At 40.6% G+C, this 12565-nt stretch overlaps 1 protein-coding gene across 1 annotated transcript; it reads left to right on the plus strand.

The window, feature by feature from the left end:
• Positions 1–1148: 1148 nt before the first annotated feature.
• LOC311126348 (NLR family CARD domain-containing protein 3-like) lies at positions 1149–11257 on the plus strand (the record flags this gene model as incomplete). Its single annotated transcript, XM_084200351.1, has 7 exons — positions 1149–1231; positions 5628–5744; positions 6070–6154; positions 6284–6505; positions 7028–8787; positions 9069–9242; positions 11023–11257. The coding sequence occupies 7 exons, from the start codon at positions 1149–1151 to the stop codon at positions 11255–11257; spliced, it is 2676 nt and encodes an 891-aa protein (XP_084056477.1).
• Between the last annotated feature and the right edge of the window lie 1308 nt (positions 11258–12565).

Here is a 12565-nt window from a genome sequence, read left to right on the forward strand (position 1 = left end):
ATGCATTTCCCACGCACCACGCAGAGAGAACGGTCGCTATGATGACTGAAAACACAACCGTGGGACAAACAAGTGACACATTTCTGGGCAAGGGCGGTCCATTTAAAATTAATTCATTCTTCCCTCGCCCTTTGCCCTGCAAGTGTCCACTCATCATACGTCATGATACATCATCAGAAGTGTCCACTTAACTTGAGGGGAGAGGGAGTCTTTGAAGTGTTTGAAACGCTGCCATGGATAGTTTCGAAGCAACATTACCAGACGATCAATGACGTCCGAAGCTTCGTTTGAGCTCATGCTTTTTCGAGCCATGTGTTGCAAAATGCGAGAGATCTCCCTGATTTCTCCCTGGTGCCGGTGCTTTTTTCAAAGCAAAGTATTTTTCTAACACTGACCTCTACTGGACACCTTATTTACACATTTAGTTTGGTGTCTTCCAGTTTGTAGCCCCTGAATGGGAGCTCAGCAGGTAGAGACGGGGATTTGGATCAGACATCAACATAGGCACAAGATTGAATCCCTGCTATGGTCGAACAATTATTTTCTGTGATCTTTCCATCCTTGTTTAAATAATGTGTTTTATTTAGTGTAGCCTATGATAATATTCTGTATTTAGTATCCTAATTAATACCACAAATGCATCGTTTTTCAAAACATAGTGAACCTGGAGGCAAAAAGCGAACCCCACATTCTAACTAAATGTTGTTTATTAGCACTCAAATCTATCAATGGCATTTTCGGCAAAATTTGTTGAAAGCCCCAAAGTGTTCAGAAAGCCTCTGTTTCCCACCACTAGTGGACACCCCCATGAGTGTCTTTCAGAACCCCTCCTAAAACCACCTGTTTCGTTTTGGTTGTTGTTAGTAACTCTTTGTTAGTTCCTTCTTCTGTTTGAGAGACAATCTTTTATTTCTTGTTGAGGAACGTAACAATGTTCATGTGATTAAATTAAATCACCTGACTGTTTGGATATGTCTGTTAGTAAATGTTTTATTTCTAAGAGATCATGAGTAAAATAGAACAATTGACATTCTAGAATTAGTTGTCACTGTGTTCACCACAACCAACATGCTGCATCTTTTTTTAGGGGTCAGTGGTCTAAAATGAGTCTCTCTGGGGAGAGAGAGGAGGGGGGCCCTGCCTCTAAAATGAGTCTGTCTGGGGAGAGAGAGGAGGGGGGCACTGCCTCTAAAATGAGTCTCTCTGGGGGACATGACACCAAAGCTAAGAAGTGAGATGGCAATTTTATGAAGAATGTATTAATTTTATTTAAATAACATGATGTAGGTAATTAAATAATCAAAAGAAAAACTTGTTTATTATACACTTAGAAAAGAAGGTTCCTTATAGAACCAAAAAGGCTTCTATCACTTCCTTAATATATGGAACCACTAAAAGTTAGATATATTTTTGGGTTCAGTGAAGAAGAACCTCTAGAGTTCTGATCAACGAAAGGTGAATGTTTTGAGGATGTGAACCCAGCAGCCTCCAGTGGTCAGATCAAGCCCGCCCGTTTTTTCCAGCGCCGGCCCGTGATTCGAACCAGCCACCTTTCTGCCATAGGTCCAACTCCTGCCACAGCTCCAACTCCTTAGCCGCTGGGCGTGGATATGGGCCCAGATCTCAAAATATTGTTATAAAAAAAACTTTGAATGTTTGTTTTACATATAAAAATAAAGAAATGAATATTACTAATGTAAGCCAGTGTAAAGACTACGTTTAGTTTATTGTGTGGCTCTGCTCATGTCCGCGTTCTGGAACTGTCCGCGTCCACGTACAGAACTGTCCGCGTCCACGTACGGTTTGGCGCCAAGCATATTGTCCAGTTACGCGCAAAGTGGACTGAGGTGATCAACGCTTATTTCTGATAAAATTAGTTCATTGCATCCGCCATGGAGCCCAGTTTCATAATATTACCTTCTGTCCCTGGTTATGAAGTAATCGCGAAACAACAGGCTTATGTTTGGGCATTTTTCACCCTACCAGCTCCTATAAGTTCTATTGAGCTCCGTGGCACCGACTCGCATTCAGAACTTTCTATTCCCAGCCCATTGTTCTGCGTCACAATGCCAGCTTCACTATTGTTATCAATGAGACCTGCCTGCGTTAACCCTGTAGGTTTACCTCAGGTAACTTATTATTAACAAGGTTACGGCTACTTGGTGAGCGCGCACACTTTTCACCTGAGTATTTTGTGGTCTCCAATAGTGAGGTGAGACACAGTTTAAGAGGCGATGGCTGGCGGATAGCCATCAAACATTAAACATTTTCTGGTCATGGTTAACCATATTTGTTAAAAAAAAAAGAGTGTACAATCTAAAAAAAATGCATGTCCCTGTCCTCTTTTTCAAGATGTGGCCAATTTTAAACAGCCAGAAGACATTTTTTAATTAAGAAATAGCAATTTTTTTGACTACTTGTTGTTTCTAAATGGCTTCTGGGTAATTTGATATGCATCCAAATCTTCGTTCTAGGCATCAAATTGATCGAATGCTGCGCAGGTTCACTGAGTTGCAAACCAAATGGATATAATGGGGTGATTGTTGTCTAATCGGGTGGTCTAGCTCATTGATTTGTAGATCTGACGCAGTTGCTACCTCAGATTATGAGCCTAGCAAGTGTCATGAATGAGTTATGTAGTACCCACATACGACCACAAGGAGGAGCAAGAGAGCTATAAACAATACCGTTTTTTGCCATATGAACCCTAAACCTAACAATCAATCAAATGTATTGATAAAGCCCTTTTTACACCAGCAGATGTCACAAAGTGCTATACAGAAACTCTTACCCTACTTATAACCTATTTTAGCCGTAACCCTAACCCCTAATTCTAGGGTAGGGTAGCCTAGAACACTTTTAGAAACTATTTTAGTAATAATATTATCTTAGTAAATACAATTATAGTATTAAATAGCGTTTTGATTATTTTGTTGTTATTTTATTATATGTATAATTGCAAGATAGAACACTTGATAAATAAGACATTTGTTTTATTTTTAAAATGTGGTTTGAATTGGGTGACCTAGTAACCTCTGTGTGAAAGTCCAGCAATTGGCGTGGGGCAGGTTTGAGACTGATCTAATACACTTTTCAGTCGTTCCTCTTGCGTTAGCAGTGTGGAAAGGGACAGTAAAAAGCGTGTGCAGGAGTTTTCCTGTGAGGGGGAGTGGTGGTGTATCCAGGGAGAAAACTAAAACTGATCTTCTGAAATGTCATTCGTGGTCTAATGCTGCCATCTATTGGAATTATCTAGTAACTGCAGTAGTACTGAATAAAGTATATCCTTACTAAAGTAGTAATTACACAGAATTTCAAAATATGACATTTTCATTTTACCACTTACAACCATAACATAACAATTTATAGCATAACAAACAATGAAACTGACATAAACCAAAAACACCATACATTTAGTTAACTATATACAGTGGGGAAAAAAAGTATTTAGTCAACCACCAATTGTGCATGTTCTCCCACTTAAAAAGATGAGAGAGGCCTGTCATTTTCATCATAGGTACAGGTCAACTATGACAGACAAAATGAGGAAAAAAAATCCAGAAAATCACATTGTAGGATTTTTTATGAATTTATTTGCAAATTATGGTGGAAAATAAGTATTTGGTCAATAACAAAAGTTTCTCAATACTTTGTTATATACCCTTTGTTGGCAATGACACAGGTCAAACGTTTTCTGTAAGTCTTCACAAGGTTTTCACACACTGTTGCTGGTATTTTGGCCCATTCATCCATGTAGATCTCCTCTAGAGCAGTGATGTTTTGGGGCTGTCGCTGGGCAACACGGACTTTCAACTCCCTCCAAAGATTTTCTATGGGGTTGAGATCTGGAGACTGGCTAGGCCACTCCAGTACCTTGAAATGCTTCTTACGAAGCCACTCCTTCGTTGCCCGGGCGGTGTGTTTGGGATCATTGTCATGCTGAAAGACCCAGCCACATTTCATCTTCAATGCCCTTGCTGATGGAAGGAGTTTTTCACTCAAAATCTCACGATACATGGCCCAATTCATTCTTTCCTTTACACGGATCAGTCGTCCTGGTCCCTTTGCAGAAAAACAGCCCCAAAGCATGATGTTTCCACCCCCATGCTTCACAGTAGGTATGGTGTTCTTTGGATGCAACTCAGCATTCTTTGTCCTCCAAACACGACGAGTTGAGTTTTTACCAAAAAGTTATATTTTGGTTTCATCTGACCATATGACATTCTCCAAATCCTCTTCTGGATCATCCAAATGCACTCTAGCAAACTTCAGACGGGCCTGGACATGTACTGGCTTAAGCAGGGGGACACGTCTGGCACTGCAGGATTTGAGTCCCTGGCGGCGTAGTGTGTTACTGATGGTAGGCTTTGTTACTTTGGTCCCAGCTCTCTGTAGGTCATTCACTAGGTCCCCCCGTGTGGTTCTGGGATTTTTGCTCACCGTTCTTGTGATCATTTTGACCCCACGGGGTGAGATCTTGCGTGGCGCCCCAGATCGAGGGAGATTATCAGTGGTCTTGTATGTCTTCCATTTCCTAATAATTGCTCCCACAGTTGATTTCTTCAAACCAAGCTGCTTACCTATTGCAGATTCAGTCTTCCCAGCCTGGTGCAGGTCTACAATTTTGTTTCTGGTGTCCTTTGACAGCTCTTTGGTCTTGGCCATAGTGGAGTTTGGAGTGTGACTGTTTGAGGTTGTGGAGAGGTGTCTTTTATACTGATAACAGGTTCAAACAGGTGCCATTAATACAGGTAACGAGTGGAGGACAGAGGAGCCTCTTAAATAAGAAGTTACAGGTCTGTGAGAGCCAGAAATGGTGCTTGTTTGTATGTGACCAAATACTTATTTTCCACCATAATTTGAAAATAAATTCATTAAAAATCCTACAATGTGATTTTCTGGAAAAAAAATTCTCAATTTGTCTGTCATAGTTGACGTGTACCTATGATGAAAATTACAGGCCTCTCTCATCTTTGTAAGTGGGAGAACTTGCACAATTGGTGGCTGACTAAATACTTTTTTTCCCCACTGTATATATACTATTTATTTAGATGGGTGACATTATCTGCCAAAGTAACACCACTGTAGATAAAGAAGAGCTCTCCAGTAGGTGAACCAAAACATTCAAAGACCATTTTCTCAAAATTGAGGTTACAAGTTTATCATCTTTCAAAGCAGAATTACTTTCCCATTGTTCCTCAACTGTAGTGTATGATATACCTTTTTCTAGCTGAGTCTCTACTTTTATCCAAAGTAAAAAAAAAACACCATTTCAAATTTTGCTACATTTGACTGTGTAAAACCTAGCAGTACTACTTATTTCTCTGCGAGTGAGGCAGATATGTAGCATTTTGCAAAAAAACTGATGATTATTTGTCTCTCTGAAATGAAACCATCAAGTGATAGATTTAAACAAATACATGTCTGTCATTTAACAACCTCATGCCATGATTAGCTAGTGAAAAAAGACACCAATATCTTTCATAATTTCTTTAAACAATAGAAGCTAATTGACGAACATTTCTGAAAATGGATATATAGCGTTTTGGAATTAAACTCTTCTCATGTTTCCCCATCTGAGCTCAGAGTAGATGAGAGACGTAATGTTTGTCTCTGTTGTGTTGAAGCCCAATCAAGCAGGAGAGACCAGCCTCCCCTGTACCCAGCTGTGTGTCCATGAAGAGTGACCGGTCTATGGACTTTCCTATATACTTCAGAGAGGGAGACTTTTCTAGTGAACAAAGGTAAGAAGAACTCATGGGTCATGGTCAGTGAGTTAAACAACACTGTCTCTAGTCATTTCTCCTCTCCCATTTTACCATTTATTTTTGTTGTTTTAATAATCCATAGGCTAATCCTTTTTTCCATTTTCATAGTCCTGAAACAATGTCAAACCAACACTACATTGCCTCTCTGTGTGTGTGTGTGTGTGTGTGTGTGTGTGTGTGTGTGTGTGTGTGTGTGTGTGTGTGTGTGTGTGTGTGTGTGTGTGTGTGTGTGTGTGTGTGTGTGTGTGTGTGTGTGTGCACTCCCTGGATGAGGAGATGTAATCTGATGTTTTGTCCACAGAAACCAACAGGAGAGATCAGAGTCAGAGATTCTCAGTGGTCAGTCTTCCCAGAGTTATCAAACAGACCTGGCCTCCATATTCAGTGTATGTGGTCCTGTTATGTACATTTGTTTTTGTTTACCTCAAGTAAAGTTGATCTGTCAATCATTCATTAATGTGTTAATGAGAAAGCATTTAGTCTCTTGCTTAACTGATTTACTTGATTTATTTCAGTTGCTTGAAGAGAATATTATGACATTTGTGAAGAACGAGCTGAAGATGTTCAAGAGGATTCTTAGTCCAGAACTCCCAGAAGGCTTTGAGAGTCAGAAGCAGGATAAGGAAGTGGTGGATGCTGAAGATGAGAAGCAGGAGAGCAGTGCCAGAGAGGGGGCTCTGAAGATCACACTGCACGTCCTGAGGAAAATGAACCAGAAGGAGCTTGCTGACACACTGGAGAAAAGTAAGAGCTGTCTGCCTCATGTTGAATGCTGATTTAGAACATTTAAAAGCTGTAGCTGAAGTACAGCTTAAGTAGCTGTGTAACTAAATGATATTGTAGCAGCCTTAACACAACACCTAGTGACCTCATCAAGTAGCAGCAGGGATGTGTTGTGGTGATTAAATTAGAGAGAGAGAGAGAGAGAGAGAGAGAGAGAGAGAGAGAGAGAGAGAGAGAGAGAGAGAGAGAGAGAGAGAGAGAGAGAGAGAGAGAGAGAGAGAGAGAGAGAGAGAGAGAGAGAGAGAGAGAGAGAGAGAGAGAGAGAGAGAGAGAGAGAGAACATTAATAATACCAATAATAATTTAATAATATGATCAGTCACTCCAGTCTGTAATGCATTATGAAAACAAATACACATTTATACAGTCAATTAAGTGAAGAAATGATTATAATTTAAAATGTTATAACAGTCCTAGAATACTGTAGGCATTAAAACAGACGTCATATTAATATCCTCTGTGTTATTTCTAAATTCAGATGAGCTTGCTGTGATTTGCCAACGTGAACTCAAATCTAATCTAAAGAAGAAGTTTCAATGTGTATTTGAGGGGATCGCTAAACAAGGAAACCCAACACTTCTCAATAAGATCTACACAGAGCTCTACATCACAGAGGGTGGAACAGGAGAGGTCAATAATGAACATGAGCTGAGACAGATTGAGACAACAACCAGGAAACAAGGAAGACCAGAGACTGCAATCAAATGTAACGACGTCTTCAAACCCTTAACTGGACAAGACAAACTTATCAGAACTGTGCTGACAAAGGGAGTCGCTGGCATTGGAAAAACAGTCTCTGTGCAGAAGTTCATTCTGGACTGGGCTGAAGGAAAAGCAAATCAGGATGTCCAATTTGTATTTTCATTCCCTTTTCGGGAGCTGAATTTGATGAAAGGTGAAAAACAAACTTTGATTGAACTTCTCAATCACTTCTCAATGGAAACCAAAGAATCAAGAATCTCCAACTATGACAAGTACAAAGTTCTGTTCATCTTTGATGGTCTGGATGAGTGCCGACTGCCCCTAGACTTCCAGAAGAACAAGATCTGTTGTGACGTCACAAAGTCAACCTCAGTGGATGTTCTGCTGACAAATCTCATCAAGGGAAATCTGCTTCCCTCTGCTCTCCTCTGGATAACTACCCGACCTGCAGCAGCCAATAAGATCCCTTCAGTGTGTGTTGACCAGGTGACAGAGGTACGAGGGTTCAATGACCCACAGAAGGAGGAGTACTTCAGGAAGAGATTCAGTGATTCAGAGGACCTGGCCAGCAGAATCATCTCACACATAAAGACATCAAGGAGCCTCCACATCATGTGCCACATTCCAGTCTTCTGTTGGATTTCTGCAGTAGTCCTTGAACACATGTTGAAACATAAGAGAGAAGCGATGCCCAAGACTCTGACTGAGATGTACTCACACCTTGTGGAGTTTCATACCAAACAGAAGAATGAAAAGTATCTTGGGAAAGAAGAGACAGGTCCACACTGGAATAAAGAGAGTGTTCTGTCACTGGGAAAACTGGCTTTTCAACAGCTTGTGAAGGGCAATCTGATTTTCTATGAAGAAGACCTGAAAGAGGCTGGCATTGATGTCAATGAAGCCTCAGTGTACTCAGGATTGTGCACACAGCTCTTTAAAGAGGAATGTGGGCTGTACCAGGACAAGGTGTACTGCTTCGTGCATCTGAGCATTCAGGAGTTTCTGGCTGCTGTATATGTGTTCCTCTCATTCTTCAACAACAATGAGAATCTAATGGCCGAACCGCAAGTTACTGAAGTTACTGTCTACAAGAGTGCTGTGGATAAAGCCTTACAAAGTGAGACAGGAAACCTGGACCTGTTCCTCCGCTTCCTTCTGGGCCTCTCACTGGAGTCCAATCAGAAGCACTTACGAGGTCTACTGACAAAGACAAGAAGCAGCTCACAGAGCCATGAAGAAACAGTCAAGTACATCAAGGAGAAGATCAGGCAGAATCCCTCTCCAGAGAGGTGCATCAATCTGTTCCACTGTCTGAATGAACTGAATGACCATTCTCTAGTGGAGGAGATCCAAAGCTACCTGAGATCAGGAAGTCTCTCAGAAGAAGAACTGTCACCTGCACGGTGGTCAGCTCTGGTCTTTGTGTTGCTGACTTCAGAAAAGGAGCTGGATGTGTTTGACTTGAAGAAATACTCCAGATCAGAGGAAGGTCTTCTGAGGCTGCTGCCAGTGGTCAAAGCCTCCAGAGCTGCTCTGTGAGTACATAAAATGACATTTAAGTACTAATCATCTGGAAGAAATATTCAGTTTAGAGTAAAATATGTATTATAATATGTATATAATATATAATATTACATTGAAAAAACCAATGCATTGATGTTCACATTAGTTTAACAATATGACCATACAATTACAGGAGACGGAAGATGAATCTATATGTTGTTTAAGAGAATAAACCAAATGCACCTGCCATTGTCCTTCTACACTACTGGTGTTAAATTAACGATTTGTGAAATCATGATGATCTCTCTGTCAGGCTGTCAGGCTGTGGACTCACAGAGGAAGGCTGTGCTTCTCTGGTCTCAGCTCTGAAGTCAAACCCCTCACACCTGAGAGAGCTGGATCTGAGTAACAATGACCTGAAGGATTCAGGAGTGAAGCTGCTCTCTGCTGGACTGGGGAATCCCCACTGTAAACTGGAGACTCTGAGGTCAGTATTCCTGTAGTTGGTCAACAAGTGATAACTGTTCACCAGATCCACATGTGTTTACCAGGCACACATAGTCCACACCATATGTGTTTGGACAGTGAAGCTTACAGTTTTACATTTGGTGCTATGCTCCAGCATTTTGGATTTGAGATATAATGTTTCATATTAGGCAACAGTACAGAATGTCATCTTTTATTTGAGGGTATTCATACATATCTGTGTTACTGTTTAGAAATGAAAGCACTTTATGTATCTAGTTCTCCCATTTGAAAAAGTCATAATAATTTGGACATATTCACTTATATTGTATTAAAGTAGTCATAAGTTTAGTATTTGGTCCCATATTCCTTACCTGCAGTGATTACATCAAGCTTGTGATTCTACAATCTTGTTGAATGCATTTGCAGTTTGTTTTGGTTCACACACACTGGACACACACACTGGACACACACAAACACACACTTGACACACACTGGACACACACGCACACACATTTGACACACACACACACACTGGACACTCACAAAGCCTGGACACACACACATACACACACTGAATGCACACACACACACACTGGACACACACACACACACACACACTAGACACACACACATGTTGGACACACTCACACTGGACACAGGCACACACTGGACACACAAACACACACACTAGGATTAATTTAGTCAAAAGTTTAGTATTTGGTACCATATTCCTTGCCTGTAGTGATTACATCAGTCGTGTGATTCTACAAACTTGTTGAATACATTTGCAGTTTGTTTTAGTTGTGTTTTGGATTATGTTTTTCCTAATAGAAACTGAATGGTGAATAATGTCCTGTCATTTTGGAGTCACTTCACTTGTATTGTCAGTAAGAATAGAAGATGTTTCTGAACACTTATACATTCATGTGGATGCTACCATGATTATGAATAATCATGAATGAATTGTGAATGATGATGAATGAGAAAGTTACAGAGGAACAAGGATCATACCCCCTCTGTTATTGGTAATGGTGAGAGGTTAGCATGTTTTGTTGTAGCCTCTGTAACTCTCTCACTCATTATTATTCATGATTCATTTATGATTTGTATTAATCAAGGCATCATCAGGATTAATTTAGTAGTGTTTAGAAACATGTTATCTACCCACTTAGTCAGAAAATTCATCAAGTCATCATCCACCATTCAGTTACTATCGGGCAAAACATAACCCAAAACACAACCAAAACAAACTGCAAATGCAACCAATGAGTTTGGGACCAAATACTAAACCTTTGACTACTTTAATACACTATAAGTGAATTGGTCAGAATACGTTTGACTTCTTCAAATAGGGGGACTAGATACATAAAGTGCTTTCATTTCTAATCGGTGAAACAGATATGTATTAAAATACCCTGAATTAAAAGGTGACATTATATACTGTCACCTCATATGAAACATTTGATCTCAAATCCAAAATGCTGGAGTACATTTAAAATGTTATCTTTGTCAAAATAGATATGGTGTGGACTGTATACTCAATACAATCTAAATCTGATACCTCACTGTCTGTCTTTTGACTGATACTGCTTTTTAAACTGCTCTGGTCAGTCTACTCAAATATTCGTACTATACATTTTTCTCTCTACACACAATATTATGATTTTTTCTAATAATGATATATATATATGCAGGTTTCAGGACACTGGTATAAATTAACATGTAGAAAAAATATACTGCCACTATTTTCACCACCAAAGAATAGCAGTGTGGTTTTAATATGATTTTACTCTTTGCAGGCTGTCAGGCTGTCTAGTCACAGAGGAAGGCTGTGCTTCTCTGGTCTCAGCTCTGAAGTCAAACCCCTCACACCTGAGAGAGCTGGACCTGAGCTACAATCACCCAGGAGACTCAGGAGTCAGACTGCTCTCTGCTGGACTGGAGGATCCACACTGCAGACTGGAGAAACTCAAGTATGTAGAGGGTTTATGTCAATGTTCATATCAGACATGTTGGAGTTATCAGGCTAGTTAAGACAAACATTCTGACTACCAGTTGGACTAAGTTATATAAAGACTGTGTGTGTGTGTGTGTGTGTGTGTGTGTGTCCAGTGCATGGGTCCTGTGTGTGTGTGTGTGTGTCCAGTGTGTGTGTGTCCAGTGTTTGTGTGTGTGTTTTTGTGTGTGTGTCCAGTGTGTGTGTGTGTGTGTGTGTGTGTGTGTGCCCAGTGTGTGTGGGGGTCCAGTGTGTGTGTGTGTATGTGTCCAATATGTGTGTGTTTGTGTGTACAGTACACATACTGGACAAACACACACACTGGACAAACACACACACTGGACCCACACACACACACACACACACACACACACACACACACTGGACACAAACACACACTGGACACACACAGACACAAACACTGGACACACACACACAAACTGGACACAGACACACACTGGACACACACACACACACACACACACTGGACAAACACACAAAAACACACACACAAACACTGGACACACACGCACACACAGGACACACACACACTGGACACACACACACACACTGGACCCACACACACACACACTCGACCCACACACACTGGACATACACTGGACACACACTGGACACACACACGGACAAACATTCTTACCACCGCTTTTACAAAGTTATATGCTGAATGTGTGTGTGAGTGTGAGTGTGAGTGTGTGAGTGTGTGTGTGTGTGTGTGTGTGTGTGTGTGTGTGTGTGTGTGTGTGTGTGTGTGTGTGTGTGTGTGTGTGTGTGTGTGTGTGTGTGTGTGTGTGTGAGTTCAGGTGTATCCCTCAATGACTGTCTGTTCTTCTGCTTACCGCTACAGTGTGGAACATGGTGGAGAGAACACAATGAAACCTGGACTTAGAAAATGTGAGTGTTGACTGCTGTGAAGAATCTGACTAAGAATAAGTCTTAATTCAAGTGAAGTCAAAGTCAAAGACCACCATCATTACTTACTTGGTAATATTAAATATCAGCTGTAGTTCTACAGAAGCACAAATCAGGGACACCAAAGTTTACAAAGAGTTGCTTTGACAATGTGTGTGTCTGTGTGTGGCGTGTTCGTGTTACTTTAGAAATGTGTGTTTGTGTTCATGCATGAAGATGTGTGTGTGTGTGTGTGTTCAGGATGTGTGTGTGTTCATGCATGCATACATGTGTGAATGTGTGTTCAATGTGTTTGTGTGTGTACAGGATGTGTGTGTGTGTGTTCAGGATGTGTGTTTGTGTGTAATTAATGGGAATAAGTGTGTTTTATATTACCATACAGTATAACATATGATCATTGAACAAGTCTCAAGTTA

This window comes from Coregonus lavaretus (assembly GCF_964263955.1).
Source record: "Coregonus lavaretus genome assembly, contig: HAP1_SCAFFOLD_1866, whole genome shotgun sequence".
NCBI classification, from domain to species: domain Eukaryota; kingdom Metazoa; phylum Chordata; class Actinopteri; order Salmoniformes; family Salmonidae; genus Coregonus; species Coregonus lavaretus.